The sequence below is a fragment of the Rhinatrema bivittatum genome, chromosome 14, assembly GCF_901001135.1.
Source record: "Rhinatrema bivittatum chromosome 14, aRhiBiv1.1, whole genome shotgun sequence".
Classification (NCBI taxonomy): Eukaryota; Metazoa; Chordata; class Amphibia; order Gymnophiona; family Rhinatrematidae; genus Rhinatrema; species Rhinatrema bivittatum.
Window position 1 is genome coordinate 26,868,086 of NC_042628.1, and position 19,105 is coordinate 26,887,190.

The following is a 19,105-nucleotide window of genomic DNA, read 5'->3' on the forward strand; positions in this document are numbered from 1 at the left end:
AGACTTCTGGGGATGGGAGGGATGGGTGTGAAGGAGTTGCCTACCCCTGATAGAAATCTTGGCACCCCACTTATGAAAAGTTACCTAATCCTGGTGTAGGGAGAGAAACGGTAGGGAATGAGGAGCTGCAGAGTGAATGCATTTGTAGACAAGTAAGAAAAGCGTCAACTGTGTGCAGAAGCAAACAGGTGAAAAACTACTAAGTGGGATGCAGGGTGCGCCCGTACAAGTTTCTAAAGAAAACTACAGTTTCTGCCTCTTATTGAGAACTGATGACATAATTGGGTTTATGAAGGGAGGGCAAGAATGAAAAAATAAGAGGAAGGGAGGTAGTTGCCTAGCTCCAGTTGGGACTTTCTGATTTGGACTAGAAGCCTCAGAAGAGGGAGAAGTTGACAGGCGGCAAATTCTTTCAAAGAATATGTCTATTAAGAATGTGATATTTATCTTTATTTTGTGTAGTTACAGAGATGGACCAGGTAACCCTCTTAGACATAATTATGAAGGTACTTTAAGAGACCTCCTGCAGTTCTTCAAACCTAGACAACCCAAGAAACTCTACTATCAGCAGGTATGGTTCATGCCCAATCCAAGCTTTTAAAAATGTGCCAAGTCGCCTAAGATTTTGATTTTGATTTTTTTTTTTCCTAGCTCAAAATGAAAATCACAGACTTTGAGAACAGAAGGAGTTTTAAATGTATATGGCTAAATAGCCAATTTAGAGAAGAGGTGAGTTGTATTTTATCTTATTGAAAACCTATATTGTTAGGCTGTAATTCAGTATCATTTAGTGTTATGTTCCCCAGCCACTTCCAATTTTCCTTAGCACCAAGTGTAGTTTTTCAGGATTATTTTATTACTAAGAGCTTGGTTAAGGTATAATGGGGCCTGTGTACTAACAAATGTTAAAACATGAGTTACCTGCTGGTTTTAATACAGGTGATACATCTGAGTTTTGAGGGCAACTTCGAAATCCTGCAGGGATCTTGCAGTCTTCTGAAAGCTCCTTTTTCAAGGAGAAACTCCTGCACAGAAGGCAGGTGCAAAGTACGTGTAGAGATTTCAAAATGAAATTTCTGCACGTATTTTCACTCCCCTGACCTAACTCCACCCCTTTTCTTTGCAGGGAAAAGTATGTGCGCTGTGAAACAGGTGGGTGTTCGTGCAGGTGCCTTCAGCTTTATTGTTTAAATAGCTAACTGTTTAAATTTTGTAGTTTAAGCAGTTAACTTTTTAAATGATATTCATGTCTTTAGTTACTATGGCCGTGTTTGACAGCTCAGATTTTTCTGCGATAACTGGCCCAAAGTGAAAGGGCAAGTCAATGTGGGGAATTCTCCCCACCCCAGACTCAAATGCAGTCCTCTGCTCCTCCTCCAGGCTCCTCTACCTCAAAAAGCAGACAAAGGCCTCCACACACCACCTAACACTCCATCTTCTTATCCCCACCCACTCACCTTCAAAGGTGTGTAAACCTTTACTAGCAGGCGGTATCTGGTGCTCTTTTTACAGTCTTCAGTTCCAAATCAAAATGGCACAGCTGATACTCCAACCCACATGCAGTTGAGGCAGTGCATATTAGTGAAAATTAATATATCTATTGCAAGATGTACCGTAGATTTTTCAAACCCTGTGATAAATTGCTGGTATCTTCTAAAGTGACTGTGATTTCTAGCTATCTTTTTTTGTTTAGAATGCACTTACTGGAAGTTGCCAAGAAGTAGGAAAGGGTCTATATGGATCCTACATAATAGACTATTTTTGGAGCAAGTCATTACAGATCTTAATGTCTGCATCCTTTACTAAGATTTTGTATTCTGTTGCTCTTAGGGCAGTCTGGACACTGGTAAAAAATCTCTAAACTCAGGCCGATGTAATAAAGTGCACAGTTTTTATGTAGTTGTGTCAGTTTTTATGTGCAAACTTCACTGCTAATGCAGCAAGGAATTTTGCACGTAAAAAATATATACACAATGTTCATATATATTATAGCACCTTCTCATGTAAATCCCATGCTAGTGATGATAAGCTATTCTCCGTGGACAAGCAGGACGAATTCAGCCACACAACTGGGTAACATTGCTGCCCGGTGCCGATCCGGAACGTCTTTCTGAGCTGCAAGACCCCCTTCCGTTATTTTTATTGTGCTATCATGAAAGAACGTGACTCTTGCTCAGTTGTGCTGCTATATTTTTCATGGTCTCTTATTTTCATCAGTTTTGAGTTCTTTTGTTCGTGCAATCTGTCACACTTTCTGCAAGCAAAACCATATTAGAATATTGGAGACAGAGTTGCATTCTGACAATTTTATTTTTCCTAAGGCTCCACCTCTGAAGAGTCTCCAGTGCAGTTTTCAGACTTTGATCAGAAATTGGTATCATCTTAAATGTCTTACTCACATTTTTACAGGATATTATTGAATTGTTTTCTCATCCTTCTCAATAACCAATGAGGAGTACTCCAGATGATGAGGATATGACAAAGTTTCATTTAATTTAATTTGGAAGAAGAGAAACCCTCTACATGGAGTTTCCTGACATTCTAAAATATTTACAACCGCCCAAACCATCCATATTGGTACCAGTTCATAAAGTTCTGCAGAATCTTCAGTTGAAACTCTATAGCAGTCACCTCAGTGCACCTCCCGTAGATAAGGAAATAGATTTAGATATGATACAATAATATCCAGGTCATAGGAAGGTACAGCTCAGTAGTGGAAGCAGCTCTGGAACAAAGCAAAAAAGAGGGAGACATACTTCGGTGCTCCTCTAGGGAAGGAAGCCAAACTGTTCCATGCTACAATGTTGCAATCTAGAATTTTGGCACACCAATGTCAAATGATGAAGTATTTATATATTTAAGAGTTTAAAGGAAACATCCTCATTCCCAGCTGATATTCAGGGCAAAGTCATAATATATATCACTACTACTGCTACTGCTACTACTACTACTACTGCTGCTGCTGCTACTACTACTACTTCTATAATGCTGCTCAATCTACACAGCACTGTACAAACATATGAAATAGTCTTTACTTGATAAGAGTTTACAATCTGGCAAACATAAGTCAAGAGATTTGGAGAGTTTCATATAGTAAGACAATTGGTTAATGAAGCTGAAGGTGAACAATTAGGCTTAAGATTTAAAAGCAGTTTAAACAAGGCGAGAGGGGGAGCATGATGCACCAACTCAGGAAGTCTATTCCAAGTGCAGTCAGGTGGAAAACATGGAGATGGGAGGAGAAAAAATATGTTTGGAGAAAAAGTTAAAGCAGCAGTTGGTATGATTATTAAGGAGTATTGCACAACTTTACAAACAGTTGTCCCAGAAGAAAGGACAAAATAAAAACCAATACTTTTACTCCCATAGAAGATATCAACCTTATCTGTTTTGCAGACAAAAGACCACTGCTGCAACAAGATTAACATGAACAACCTAGACCTCACCCATGGGAATGGACTCAGTAGAGATCCATCTAACAAGCTGTGCAGAAGTCTGTTCCTAATTTTTGACTACTCCCCTATTCCACTTGTTTTCCTCTACAGTGCTTCCAGTGTGGGAAAGATTACTGCATTTTCAAATTCAGTAGTCTTTATTACCATGGACAGATAGGTTGTGCAAGTTATTCAGATATGTTATCTCAAGTATCAGAAGCTTCCTTCAGTCAATTTGCCACATTTTCACAACATACACTTAGAACAATTTGTCATGCTAAACAAAGAAATAACATCCTTCTTGTGCAACAGAAATAGTATCAATCCCAGAAAAGGGTTCTACTGCAAACATTTTCTGATCCTGAAAAAATCAGGTGGCCTCCAATCAATCCTTACTTAACCTGAGAGACTTGAACAAATTTCTCAAAAAAAAAAATTGTTCAAAATGAATTCCTTGGGCACAATTCTTCATCTGGATGTAAGAGATTGGTTGATGACTTTAGATCTAAAGGATGAAAATTTGCAATCTTTAGATCAACCACAGGAAATATCTGCGCTTCAAAACCTAGGGCAAGTCTGTCAATGCAAAGTTCTCCCCTTTGATCCTAGGATATTCACAAAATGTTTGGTGGTAGCAGCACCTATCTCAAGAAAAATGTATTAGTCTTTCCATTTCTAGACGATTAGCTAATATCCAGCAGAGCCTTACCAGGCCACCACCTACATAATACTTTTCACTGGGCTTCATAATAAACTTTCATCATATCTGGAATTCATAGAACGTCCTCAAACACAATTAAAGGGAAAACCTTTATACCAGTCCAGAGGATGGAGAATCTAATCGGCATAGTTCTCCATTTGTGCAGTCAAGCCTCAGTTTCAACCAGAAATTTCATGAGACTGCTAGGCTTTCAGGCAGTAACTATCCATGTTATCCCTCTGGCACATTTGCACATGAGAATAAGCCTAGTGGCATTTAAGATTCCGTTGGAACCAACATGCTTAATCAGTGTCTTGCAGAACACACATAACCAGATCCCTTGTTCGCTCCCTACTTTATGAACATAAGTCGCCATGCTGGGTCAGACTGAGGGTCCATCAAGCCCAGCATCCTGTTTCCAACAGCGGCCAATCCAGGATACAAGTATCCAAACATTAACTAGATCCCATGCTACTAATGCAGGTAATAAGTAGTGGCCCCAAACTTACATGGTCTGGATCAGTCCAGACCATGGGTTGAGTCTCCTATCAGCAGATGGAGACAGACCAAAACTGTAAGGGTATCCTATAACAGGACAGAGCCTACCTTGCAACGCTTCAGTATTTGTCTGTCTCCAGCAGATGCGACAGCTCACCCTTTGGTTCCCTTACAGGATCAAGCAAGTATTGTTGTTCTTCACTGTTTAAAAAAAAAAAGTCAGAAATTGGACTCTGTGTTTTCTTCTCAGGAGACAGTTCCTGTCTCCTCGCTCTTGGGGAGCCTAAGGGGCTTGGCCCCTTGTTTGTAAAATAGCCTAGGCTCCCTTTTCCCGGTGGTCCTCGGCTGTGGGGCAATACTGGTGGTCCAGTCACTCCCCCTAGACAGCCTTCTCTCACTCCCTTTCCCATGACCCTTTTTCCCCTGGTGCTGCCAGCAGGGAGGCTGTCATTCCCCTGCTTGCCCGATTGAAACATTTAAAAAAAAAAAAAAAAGTGTTTTTTCGCGTCTAGCTCGTTTTGGTGAAGGCAGCTGGGATTGAGTGACGGGAGGAGCAGGGTTCGCTCTCCTGCTTCCGCTCCCTCAGGCACTGCAGCTCAGCTCGGTTTTTTTTTATCATGCCACGTTCAGCAGTCTTCCTGGCTTGTGGAGAGAAAATTTGTGCTCCTGTTGTCTCCCCGGGGGGGGGGGGGGTGAGGGCCCCTCCTCGGCAGCTCCTAAGTCTGGGTCTCGGGGCAGATCCACCAGACACATGGCCGTGCCGTTCCCGGGTCGTCAAAACCGCGGGAATGGTGGCCATTTTGGGATTTCCTGCAGCTACTTTTTCAGAGTTGCACGAGTCACAGGAGCCCGATTTGATTCTCCCCCCCCCCCCCCCCTCTTTTTTTTTTTTTTCTTCTGAATTTGTGCTGCTCATGCACAAATCTTATCTAGCTAGTTTAGAAGAGTAGGAAGGCTCTCTCCCAGTTCCCCTCCCCCCAAAATCCCACGGTTGGGCCCCCTCCCCTGCAGCCCAGGATACGTAGGGGCCTATCGGTGTGGGTGGTCCCGGGGGCCCCCCTCCACCGGATCCTCAGACTTCTTTGGTGACTCTGGATCCGGACCCCGATGGCCAGTTGATGGAACCCCCCCACCCCCTAGAGGGGGATGACCCTCGAGTCCTCCACTTATTCCAAAGGGAGGAGCTCGACCCTTTGATTCCTTTTGTTATTCAGGAGCTGGGTATTGACACTCCGGCGGTGGATGCGCTTACGGCCGCTATGCCGGCCTCCGTGGACCCGGTCCTGGCGGGACTTAGGGCTCTCCCACGCACTTCTCCCTTTCATCCCATGCACAAGCTGAAGCTCTTAAGGGAATGGGAAGCTCCCGAGTCGGGGGGGCTATGGATAAGCTTTACCCCTTACTGGAGGAGTGTCTGGAAATGCTCAAAATCCCTAAGGTGGATTCTTCGGTGACTACTGTCTCGAAGCACACCACCAATCCCGGTGGTGGGTGCTACGGCCCTGAAAAATGTCCAAGACCGCAAGCTGGAGTTCTGTCTCAAGCGTATCTTCGAATCCTTGGCTTTGGGTGTTCGGGCGTCGATCTGCAGCAGTCTCATGCAGCGGGCAAGACTTAGGTGGATGCAACAATTACTCAGCACCCAGGACCTCCCATCTGCAGAGGCAGAGCAGGCTGAAAGATTGGAAGGTGCAATAGCGTAGGGGGCTAATGCCCTTTATGACTTGTTCCGCATTCAGGCAAAGGTGATGGCTTCTGCAATCTCGGCCAGAAGGTTTCTCTGGCTCCGGAATTGGTCGGCCAACTCCTTTTCCAAGGGCCCAGTTGGGCACGCTTCCTTTTAAGGGCAAGTTGCTCTTTGGCAAGGACCTGGAGCAGTCTAGAGCCTTCTTCCCGGCTCGTACACATTTCTGGGGACATTATAATGCCCGGCCGAGAGGGTCTTTCTCTAGGAGAAACTCCTCCAGATCTCAGTCCTGGTCGCAGTCCTTTTGCGGCCGTCGCGCCTTCAAAGATGGCCTCCTGCAGCGCTCCACTGCCAAGCCCGCCTCCCAATAAAATTCGCCGGGCCCATTCCTCTGTCCCAAACTTACGGGGTCATCTATCTCTTTTCCTCGAGGAATGGGCCAAAGTCACATCGGATCAGTGGGTGCTCGACATAATCGAGAACGGCTACGCTTTAGACTTTGCTCGAGACCTACCGGATCTACACATAGTCTCCCCTTGCGGACGTCAGAAGTGGGCGGCCGTGTCTCAGACCCTCTCCAGGCTGCTGGACCTGGGAGCCATAGTCCCGGTCCCCACGGAGGAACAAGGCGCCGGCAAATATTCTATCTACTTCGTAGTATCGAAAAAGGACGGTTCCTTCCGTCCCATTCTGGACCTCAAGCGCATCAACCGAGCTCTCAAGGTGCCTCATTTTCGAATGGAGACCCTGAGGTCAGTAATTGCGGGTGTTCACCCCAGCGAATATCTGGCCTCCCTAGATCTTACGGAGGCCTACCTACACATCCCGATCCGGGCCGAGCATCAGAAATGTATCTGCTTCCACATCTTGGGCCAACAGTTTCAGTTTCGGGCCCTGCCCTTCGGTCTCGCCACAGCTCCGCGCACGTTTTCCAAGGTCATGGTGGTGGTGGCGGCCGCGCTTCAGGCAGGAGTCTTAATGCATCCTTACCTGGACGATTGGCTAGTGCATGCCAAGTAGGAGTCTCTTTGCAGGCTGGCAGTCGACAGAGTTCTAGCTCTACTCACTTCGCTGGGCTGGATTATCAACTTTCCCAAAAGCCATCTGAACCCTTCGCAGGTGTTGGAGTTCCTAGGGGCTTGCTTCGATACCCGAGTAGGCAAGGTATTCCTTCCGGACGTTCCGGCATTCAAGCTGATGGACCAGGTCCACAATTTCATCCTCATGCCTCTCCCTATGGCCTGGGATTATCTCCAGGTGCTGGGGACCATGGCTTCCACTATCGACCTGGTACCATGGGCTTTTGCGCATATTGCATCCCTTACAGAAAGCTTTGCTATCCCGCTGGAAGCCGGTCTTGAAGCAGTTTCAGATGGATCTCTCGCTCTCTGACTCTACCATCGGCGACATGCATTGGTGGCTCTCGCTCCGGCACCTCCTGAAGGGCATATCCTTACAGACGCTGCACTGGGTAGTAGTAACGACAGATGCTAGCCTCTCAGGCTGGAGAGCAGTTTGCCAGTCACAATCTTGTCAGGGACGGTGGTCCCCGGTACATTCCCCTTGGCACATCAATCGTCTGGAGGCCTGAGTGGTCCGTCTGGCTCTCCAGGCTTTCCTCCCGCTCCATTCGCCACAGGGTGGTGTGTGTGCTCTTGGACAATTCCACGACGGTGGCCTACATCAATTGTCAAGGGGGCACCAGGAGTCGCCTGGTGGCATTGGAGGCCAGCAAGCTCTTTGTCTGGGTGGAATGTCACCTGGAACGACTGGCAGCTTCTCACATAGCGGGCAAGGACAATGTGCAGGCCGATTTTCTCAGTCGACAGCATCTCGATCCCGGCGAGTGGGAGTTGTTCGCAGGTGGGGAACTACTAAGGAATGCTAATTCATATCAAAAGTTTTAACATATTTGCTTAGAATCTTTAATATTATGATGTGTTTATAAATGCTAACAAATCTTAGGAAAAATGTCATGGCAGCTATAGTTAAAATCTCTTGTAGCTGTTCTGTACTCTAGTCAGTGCTTCTTTTAAATCTGATTTGATTTTTAATTTCATTCATTGTCAGTGGTTGATTAATTTTTGAATATTGTATTGCTTTAGGACATAACACTATATCCAGACAAACATGGGTGTGTACGGGACTTGTTAGAAGAATGTAAAAAGACTGTAGAACTCTTTGAGAAGGGGTCAGGGAAATTAAGGTAAGTCCTACTGGAAAAATCAGATGGAATGAAATGGATGAAAAATCTTAATGACTAGAAGCAGTTGCACTATTTATTTTTACTATCTGAATATGGTAAATCATTCGATCTAAATGTATGTGCTTTTTCCAGGTGAAAAAGCAGGATTTCTCACACTTGTCCTGGTGCACCCACTTTTAGGTTTTCAGAAAACTCAAAATGAACATGTACAGGATAAATTTACATATATTAGATCTCCAGTGTGTGCAGACTTATCTCCTACATGTTCATATTGGTTCACCTGGAGTCACTAGGGCAAGTTTGGGAAGCTCTTCCTTTGGCAGAAGCACACATGTACATTCCTTTTGTTGATATTTGTGCAATATTCATGATTCAGTATCTTGAGCCCCTTGAAAATGTTTTAATCTTACTGTTTTAATGACATCCATGCATATAAACTGTAACATAAAACTGCCAAAAGGTTCATCTCATCTACAAATTATACTTGGATCTCTGAACACAAACCAGCATGAACCACCAAGTTAAAATTGTTGATCCTGTTCGTACCCCAGATCAGTCCAGACAAGTGGGTTTTGCATCTCTGTTCCCTGTACGTACCAGGATCAGTCCAGACTGCTGGGTTATGCCTCCCCTCAAGCAGATGGAGTCAGAGAAAAGCTGAAAAGCACCCCCTAGATATACCGGTGTGCCACCTGCGATCCCTCAGTATTTTCTCTGACTCCAGCAGATTGAGAGGCATAACCTGTGCCACCTGAAGTCCCTCAGTATTTCTCTGACTCCAGCAGATAGTAGAGGTGCAAACCTGCAGTGAGTGAAAGTGTTAAAAAGAGAGGGAATTTGAAGATTTTAAGAAGAAGCAAGAGAGAAAGGAGTTAGTGCTCCCTGAGGTGTTAGGAACCTTTTGTGGGCCATCCTTCAGGTGGAACCGGGCAACCGAGGGGTTGGTAATCCCTGGCAGGCTCTGCCCACATCTTCCCATGGACTGATAAGCAGGGGTTCTGGTTCCCTCATTCCCATGGAGGGCTTCTTCCTGGATTGCCTGCCGGCAGCATGGAAGTATTGCAGTCTTTGTATTCATTTATTTTTTTTGTTGTCAAAAAAAAAAAAAGGTGCTGAGACTGGGGCGTGGGTAGGCCTTGGTAAGACAGGACTGTGACCGCATTGGAGAGAGGCTGAGGTAACCGATATTGCCGGGGGCTTTTTTTTCCTGCACATCAGCAGTGAGGGGTCTACATGGTAGGCCCAATGGGGCCCGCATCGCAGTACACCAAATTGTCAAACCTGTAGCCTGTGCCAAATGCAGCTGAATTTGCGTGCACTTTGCAATGATTGCGCCCAGGGGGTGAGGGAATCTCCACAGAAGTGGCAGGTGGCCCTCCCTCATTAGACCCCGTGTTACTTCCGGGAGATCTAGGAGCACGGAGGTGCTTCCTGAAACATGCGGCAGAAAGACTGCCAATCCACCACCATCCCCTCGTTCTCCGGTGGGGCAGCCTTCGGAGGTTTTGGAGGATGGGGGGGAGGATCTGGAGGAGTCTGATCCCATAGCTGGGGAGGATTTCTCTCCGGAGTTTGTACTGTTCCTACACAAGGCCTGTTTGCAGCTGCTCCTTGCCTGGCCAATGCCCTTTGAAAAGGGTCAAGGTGGGCCAGGGAGGGAGGGGGCTCTGGAGCCTTGCTGTGTCGCTTTGGACTGGCTCGGTTCTCGGGTGAGTGGACCATGTGGATGCTGAGGATTTTTCAGGTCTGGAGGATATATTTGAGGATGTTGGAGACCCAGGGGGTTGTCCTAGAAAAGGGTGCGCCGGGCGGAGTTCCAGGGACAAATAAAGATGCAGCCGATCCAGGGGAGACTCCGGTGACAGAGGGGATGAACCGAGGGTCTTTTGGTTATTTCGGAAGGAGGAGTTAAGGTCCCTTATTCCCCATGTCTTGGAGGAGCTGGGTATCAACATCACTCAGTAGGATTCAGACACTGTGGGTATGGATTCGGTTCTGGATGGTCTGCAGGGTCCGCCGAATGCCTTTCCGTTGCCTAAGAAGATCAGGAAGCTAGTGGATTGGGAGTGGGATACCCCAGAAGCCAACTTGAAGGTCAGCAGGGCAATGGTGAAACTGTATCTGCTGACGGAGGAGAGCTTGTAGCAGATGAGGCTGCCCAAGGTGGATGCGGCGATTTCTGCATCCACCTTGGGCAGCCTCATAAAGGTCATAAAGACTCCACTATCCCTGTGACTGGGTCAGCTGCCCTAAAGGATGGGAAGGACCACAGGCTGGAGGTCCAGTTGAAGAGGATGTTCGAGGTGTTGGCCTTGAGCCTCTAGGATGTGATTTGTGGCAGCGGGCCTGTTTGCGCTGGGTGCAGAAGGCACAGAAGGATGATTCACCAGTACATTTTAAGTAGGCGGCTTAGCTGGATGCTGGGGTGACTTATATGACTTGGTCCAGATGTAGGCCAGGAATATAGTCTCTGAGGTGGCGGTGAGACTGCTGTGGCTGTGAAACTGGTTGGCGGATATGTGGTCTAAGTCGCAGCTGTGTAATCTTCATTTTAAGGGGAAGCTGCTGTTTGGCAAAGTTCTGAAGCAGTTGATGAAAACTGTGGGGGAATCGAAGGGGAATAGATTGCCAAAGGACAAGAAGGCTGTCAAGAAGACCTTTCCGCTACATGCCCAGTTTAGGGATTTTCAGTCTAGTAAGATGTCCTCGGGCGCGGGGCAAAAGCAGGCCTCGGGTCGGCACTAGTTCTTTCGGGTTTCCTGCCGGATTTCGAGGGGTGGTGCTGGTCAGAGAACTGGAGGAGGTGACACTTTGCAATGAAATCAGGCTGGTCCACTCTTCAGTCAAAGCAGTAGGAGGGAGATTGGCCTGCTTTTATGAAGAGTGGACCAGGATCACGTCGGACCAGTGAGTTCTCGAGGTGATAAGAGGCGATGCTGGGACAGCATTTCCAGTTTTGGGCCCTTCCCTTCGGGTTGGCCATGGCACCACGAACATTCATAAAGGTGATGGCGGCATTAAAGAGGGAAGAGATTCTAGTCTACTCTTATCTGGATGACTAGCTCATGTGAGCAAAGTCTGAAGGGGAATGTTGTCAGGCGGTGTGCGGTGATGGAAGTGTTACAGTTGCTCGGATGGGTGATAAATTTGGCCAAGAGTCATCTTTGCCTTTTTGCAAGACACTTGAAAAGGGTTTGGTTCTGAATTCCCTGAAGGTTCATGTAATGGCTATTGCCAGTACAGAGGTTACATACTGGGCAGATTTTTGGCAGCTGTTTTTCTGAAGGAGGTTTAGCACATCCGTTCCCCCAGGAAGGGAGGTGGTTCCCTCCTGGTCCTGAAGTCCCTGACTAAAGCTCTATTTGAGCCACTCATGAGAGCGGTAGTTAAAGTTCTGATACTTAAGATTGTGTTTTGTAGCAAACTATTCAGCCAGATGAATTTCAGTATTGCGGTCCCTTTTTCTGTAGAGCCTTTCTTAACATTTGCAGAGGAATCTGTATATATTCATATGGTTCCTTCTTTTCTTCCTAAGGTAGATTCACAGTTTACCTTAATCAGATAAGTTGTCTTGTTTCCTTAGAAGGGAAGCATGCCTGGAGGGATATGAGCAGCAGAGTGCTTCTCAAATATATTAGCATATCTAATGCCTTTAGAAAAGTGGACCATTTCTTGTTATTTTCAGTGTTTCAAGGAAGAGTGAAGTAGCTTCAAAATCCTACATAGCTTGATGGATTAAATAAGTGATAGCTCAGCATATATAATCAAGAATTTGCTGTTAACTAAGGTCCTTTGGGCATATTCTACCAGTGTTCAGGCCTCATCTTGGGTAGAGTTCTGTTAGGTTTCTACAGCAGAGATTTGTAGAGCAGCTACTTGTTTTCATTGTTTTTCAAAGCATTACAATCTGATGTTCGAGCCAAAGAGGATGTGGCCTTTGGCATGTCAAGAGCAGGCTGGCAGTATCCCACCCATTTGATGCTTCCATATGTTTGGACTGGTCTGGCTGGATGAATAGGAAGGAGAAATTTAGTCTTACTTGCTAATTTTCTTTCCTTGAGTCCAGCTACACCAATCCAGGGTTCTCCCATGCTGCCAGAGATGCTCTTCATATCTAAGAACTCTGGGGATAGGGAAATACCTACAGTACCTGAATGTAATCCGCTTTGAAGTGCCAGAAAGTGGAATATAAATAAATAAATTGTACTTGCATTTAATTCAGTTCTGCACAGCAGAGAGAATACATTTTATTTCAGATACCATAACTGTACTTTCCCTGTACATACCAGGATCAGTCCAGACTGCTTGGGTTATTTCCCTTCCAGCAGCTGGAGTCAGAGAAAAAAGTTCAAGGCACCCTATGATAACCCAAGATATACATAAAATAAAATTGTTCAGCCACAGTTGGCCTAGTTTCACAAGGCAGTGTTCCCTGGTTAAGGACACTCCTCCAGTTATCTCTTGAAAGCTTCCCAATTAGCTGGGGTATACAGATGGTTGAATTGACTTGTTATAGCGAATACTGGCAAGCTGAGGTTAGCATGGGATCCTGTGAAGGTTAACATTAGCAGACTTTCTCTCTTTCCATCTGCTGGTAAGGGAGCATAAACCCATGTGTCTGGACTGGTCTAGCTGGACTCAAGTAAAAAGAAAAAAAAAATTAGTAGGGAAGACTAAATTTCTCCTTATTAGTCCTAATGGGTACTGCCTCCAGGTAAACATAGATGTTAAGTAATTATGCTCTACCCAGAATAGCTGCATAAGATAAAATGTCGTGAAAAAAGTAAAATCTATCAAGATTCATTTTAATTTTGCTATATTTGTATCTTAACTTGAAGGCTGCTAGAAATTGTAAGCTACAAAATAATTGGGGTCCATCAAGAAGATGAATTGTTAGAGTGTTTATCCCCTGCAACAAGTCGGACGTTTCGAATAGAGGTAAACCGCTTTTTTTTTTCCCCCCAATTTCATGTTTATTATATATGGAATAAATACATAAATATATATACCATCATCTCAACTATATATACAGCAATATCCAACCTGCCTCCCGTCCCACCCCGCCCTTTGCTTATTTTTGTACTGACTTAGAGGAAAACATTCCAGAAGTGCAAAACAACAAATGCAATTTTCACAAAGCACATCATCCTTGTGCCTCGCACCAGTGTCTGTGCGGAACCCTCACCCTCTCAAATCTGTTCAGAATATTCTTAATCGCTGTCCGTTTTTCCATAAAGGAAACCATTCTCAAGTATGTCAATAGAGGAAGTCTGGTTTACCGGATTCTTCCAATAAGCTTCCAAAGAACATCTAGCTAGTAAACTTAATTTCTGTAGATGCTTTCTGTTGAGCAGAGTACTATAATTATATTTATCTTGGGGAAAACTGGATTATTTGCAGATTCTAATATCCTTTTTATTTGGCCCAAATAAGTTTATTTAAAGAAATGAGACCAAATAAGCTTCATTGTAAACTTTGCTTGTATGAAAATTTGCTTTTTCGGTCTTCTCCTGAATATTTTAGTCATTTGGCTAAATTATGCTTGTACCTATATCTAATTTCCTGGCAAATTGGGAACCAGAGTGAAGCTGTCTTTTAACTTTGGGATCTTGTAAGATGTAATTTCTGGTGAAATTTATTTTAAAATAGGAACTTAACAGTAGTCTTCAGTGCAGTGATTATCAAACTATGATATGTTTTGTTTCATGTTAAGAAGTCAAATTAAAATGTTTAGTGCTGCGCAGGGTTTACCGAATCCCTTTTATCAGCAATTGGATACACGAAATTTGACTCTTGGTCAGTTTTCATACTCCATAGTGCTTGCAGACTCATGGATACTTTGTACCTGTAGTCAGCCAATTTTCAAAAGGATACTCCCCTCGGACTTTCCCTTTGAAAATCCTACAAAAGCCCGGTGCCATGGAGATTTTTTATCCTGCATAGTTTGCAGATATAAATCTATGTGGGGTAAAGGGTGCATAAGGATTTCAAAATGAAATCCTGCGCATACTTTATTAGGCTTGCCCTAACCTTCAGCATAGTCCCTCTTCTTTGCATAGAGGGAGAGGCAGTTTTTCGAGCAGTTCTTTTTTGTGGGTAAACACTCATTTACATGTGGAAGTTCCTTTCAGAATTTCCCCTCTCAAAATTAAATTATGAAAAACCTTAAAACATTTTTTTTCACAAATCTTAAAAGGAAGACCTGACTCACAATACGGTCCTGTAGTCCAAAACTATTCATAGTTTGAGAAGAAAATGCAAGGCAACTTAGAGAAATATGACAGCAGAAAAAGACTGTATGACCCATTTTGTTTGTCCATTCACCCAGTTAGTTTAGCTTTATAATTCCCATCACTCCCTTAGAGATCCTCTGTATTTATCCCCTGCTTTCTTGAATTCAGATACTGTTTTTGTCTCCACCATCTCCACTGGGAGACTGTTCTATGCATCCACCACTGTCCCTATAAAGGAATATTTCCTAAGATTACTCCTTATCCCATGAAACCTTGTTCTAGAGCCTCTCTTCCACTGAAAGAGGCTCACCTCCTGTGCATGGAAAGCTTTGAAACATTTAAACGCCTCTGTCATAACTTCTCGCCTTTCCTCTAGAGTGTACATGTTTAGATCTTTGTCCTCGTATGCTTTAAAATGAAGACCACTGATTATTTTAGCAGCCACTCTCTGGACCAACTCCATCCTGTTTATATCCTTTCAAAGGTGCAGTCTCCAGAATTGTATACAGTATGCCAAATGAGGTCTCACCAAGAACTTATACAGAGGCAGTATTGTCTTCCTTTTTCTCCTTGACCATTCCTCTCCCTTTGCAGCCAAGCATCTTTCTGGCTTTTTCCATCACTGTTTGACCACATCAGATACAATCATCCCCAGATCCCGTTCTTCTTTCTTGCATAGAAGAAATTAATCTTCAATACTGTACCTCTTTCTTGGGTTTTTGCATCCTAAATGCATTACTCTGAATTGTTAGCAATAAAATCTTAGCTGCCAGAGTCTAGACTAGTCTTCAAGCTTCATTAGATCCCTCCTTATGTTTTTCACATCTTCCTGACTGTCCATGTCCATCCTGTTGCAGATTTTGGTAGCATCAGCAAAAAGACAAGCATTTCCCATCAGTCCTTCTGCTGTGTTGCTCACGAAAATGTTGAAAAAAATGAGCTAAGGCCTGACCCCTGAGGCAAACCTCTAGTAGCACCCCCCTCCCCAGAGAAACTCCATTTACCACTACTGTTTCTAACCCATTCACTCTAAGTCCCATACCAAGGGCGTTACATTTATTTATAAATCTTCTATGCAGAGCTGTGTCAAAGGTCTGACTGAAATCCAAGTATGCTACCTCTGGTGTCCTCCCTTGACCATCAATCTAGTCACCCAATCAAAGACATTTATCAGAATGTAACAAGATTTATCTCTGGTAAAACCATTCTGCCTCAGATCTTTGCAATGTGTTGGATTTCAAAATCTGAACTCTCCTCTGTTTTAGCAGAGATTCCATTAATTTGCTCATTACAGTGGTCAGACTAACCGGTCTGTAGTTCCCAGCCTCCTCCTTGCTTCCACTTTTATGGTTAGGAACCACATCTGCTTGTCCTCTGGAACTACTCCTGATTCTAAAGATGTATTGAAAAAGTCAGACAGTGAAGCTGCCAGGATTTCTCTTAAGTTCCCTTAATATTCTTGGCTGTATGCTATCCGGCCCCATTGCCTCATTTTAAGTTTAGCTGGCTCTTCACAAACACACTGTTCCAAAAATCTGTTAAGGTTTACCTCATTTCCAATCTTATTTGTATTTGTTTTATGTAGTCATAGTCTTGACCCTTCTACGGTGAACACTAAGCAATTTTGCTTGTTCTTCCTCATCTATATAGTCCTCCTCTTCATCTGAGTCTCTCAATGCCACTTTTGCATTTCCTTTTATCACTATTATATCTTTAAAAAAAAAAAAAAAACTCCTGTCCCTCTGTTTTGGTATTTGTTCCTCTTTGAATTTTTGCATTCCTGACTACTTTTCCAGCTTCTATTAATTTTTCCAGATATTGTTGCTTGTCATCGTCTTTCTGCAATCTCTTGTCATTTATAAGTACGAACCATTTCTACCTTACCTTTTCAGCTACTATTTAGAAAATCATAACAAAAAAGATCAGTTGCCCTTGTATCTCCTTTTAGTTTTGTCCACTGTTCTTGTTCTTCCCCTGGATTTTCCCATCCAGTTAGCGATTCCTTGAGTTACTCCCCTATTTTTAGAGGTTTCCTGAAGTTGAGGACCCTCGCCTTTGAATGAACCTTCATTTTTTTGCACCCTAATACTGAACCACACCATCTGGTAATCACTGGATCTCAGATGATCATCCACTACATTATTAAAGATTCTGTCCCCATTAGTAAGCACCAGGTCCAGTATCACCCCCCCCCCCCCCCCCCCCCCCGTGTGGATTCCATTATCAGTTGATAGGTTGTCTTGTCAGAGAATCCAGGATCTCCCTGCTTATAGAAGAGACTGTAGCCGGAAAGTCCCAAACACCTGGCAGATTGAAATCCCCTAGCAATAGCACCTCTCATTCAATATCGATTTTGTAAATATCCTCCATTAAATCTGTCCATTTCTTCTATCGCAATGGAGGTATACACCGATTATAAATGGATTGCTTGTAAGCCCTAGCAATGCTGTTGCTTTAATATTGTTTTGTTTTTGTTTTTTTTATATATAATGTCATGCATCTTCTCTTCTTTGCTACCCAGTCCTTCCTGAATAGATTGTAGCCCGGTATAACGATATCCCAGTCACAGTTTTCTTTGTACCAGGTCTTTCCGACAGCCACTTTATCTAAATCACCTTCTTCCATTACTGCCTCTAGATTGGGAATTTATGAGCATTAGTGTATGTAAAGTTCCATGTACACTCGAGCCTTATGTGTAGATTTGTGGTTTATTAAACCTGGTTCCAAGCTAGTGCCCATGGGGACCTTGCTGCCTGACCAGGGCACATCCACAGGCTGAAATTCATTCCTTCATTACATGCACTGCTGGTCTGAACAGTGCTCAAAGTAGCACCACTGCTGAATCTCTAAAGCTACTCTTGTAGCTTTTCTTCTTTCGTGTGCCCTTTAATCGTATTTTGACAGAGACCTGCAAAAAAAAAAAAAAAAGAAAAACAACCTAGGTAGGAAGTGCTATGATGTGAAGCTGTCTGTCTTGATTACACTTGGAGTCCTGATTGCTGTAGATATTTATTGAACAGGCATGGTTGGTGTATATATTACCATGTAAGAGATTTTCTCTGTTTCAAAAATTTTAATCTCTATTCTCAAGGGATAGCATAAGTTTTTTTTGTTTGTGTTTTAAAATATGTTTGGGGAAACTTCAGAAAATCAACTTTTTCACATTTTAAACTTTCCTCTCTAAAATGTCTTTCTTCCTTATCTGACTCAGGAGGAAGTTCTCAGTTATCCTGATTCCTTTGGTATTTTTGCTGCCTCCTTTTGTTTGCCGCCCTCTTTCCCTCCTGAAAGCCAGGTGTTTCAATAACCTACATAAAGGCAGTTCTTGGAGCCTGTGTTGTTGCTGTCTGACTACTAGGTGCTGCTGTTAAGAACAGCATTTTGAGCAGCTTTTGCTTAGTGCTACCAAGTTTAAGGTAACAATCTGATATTTAAATCTGTATTACAGGAAATACCTCTGGACCAGGTAGACATAGATAAAGAAAATGAGATGCTTATTACAGTGGCACATTTCCACAAAGAGGTATTTGGGACATTTGGAATCCCATTCTTGCTTAGGATACACCAGGTAGGTTACTTTGTTTCCTAGCTGTGCAGAATTAAATATTACTAAAATTGAGCTTTTTTTTTTAATCTAAACTTTCTGGTATAGAGTAGTATCACAAAACTAAGCAGTTGATATGTAAATTTTATGGCCATATACCATAAGTGATCTTGTTCAGGAAAAATGTAAGTGGTTAAACATTTTGTATACATTAGGGATTGTATTTTTAAAGGTTCAGATTTTTCAGGCATTAGCCTTTTTTTTTAAACATATGTGCTCTGTTATGTAGTTTGCTTTTTAATATAAGTATCAATAAAAATGAATTTTGATTCTTCTTTGTTAAAAAAATTAACATTTTAAAACTCCCTATTGCAATATATTAGAATATTTTGTTACCATTGTATTAGCCAAGTGTGCTTGGTGCATGTTTAATGAGTTTCTAATGCTTTATAGATCTTTAGTCTCTTTAATTTTTTTTATTGTTTGGTGTTGCATTGCATTCATACTGTATCTTGTAAACTGAGAAGCCAGTGAGGATTGAGCATATTTTTACCGTGTTACCCTGAAAATAAGCCATACCCTGAAAATAAGCCCTAGCTTGTTTTCAGGATTTTTGGAGTGGGCTTGAAATATAAGCCCTAGTTATTTCAACGAGGCTGTGTCTGTTATCAGCCCTTTGCTTCGCTACTGGCCAGCAGCCCCTGCTCGTTCCCCTGTCATGCACAGCGGCGCGGTGCGCTAGACAGCATGCTGCTGTGCATGACAAACAAGCTCTGATACACAAGTGGACGCACGGTTGCACC

The 19,105-nt window shown here is 43.5% G+C and overlaps 1 protein-coding gene across 3 annotated transcripts in view; it reads left to right on the forward strand.

Moving 5' to 3' along the window:
• The window catches only part of USP7 (ubiquitin specific peptidase 7), a 216,274-nt gene that overhangs the window by 183,053 nt on the left and 14,116 nt on the right, over positions 1–19,105 (forward strand). For 2 of the 3 annotated variants that reach the window (XM_029577286.1, XM_029577288.1), the window contains 5 exons: positions 463–571; positions 652–729; positions 8,425–8,525; positions 13,364–13,463; positions 18,207–18,326. In XM_029577286.1, the coding sequence (XP_029433146.1) occupies positions 463–571; positions 652–729; positions 8,425–8,525; positions 13,364–13,463; positions 18,207–18,326 (508 nt within the window). The remainder of the gene's footprint in view (positions 1–462; positions 572–651; positions 730–8,424; positions 8,526–13,363; positions 13,464–18,206; positions 18,327–19,105) is intronic. The other variant, XM_029577287.1, reaches the window with a different exon arrangement.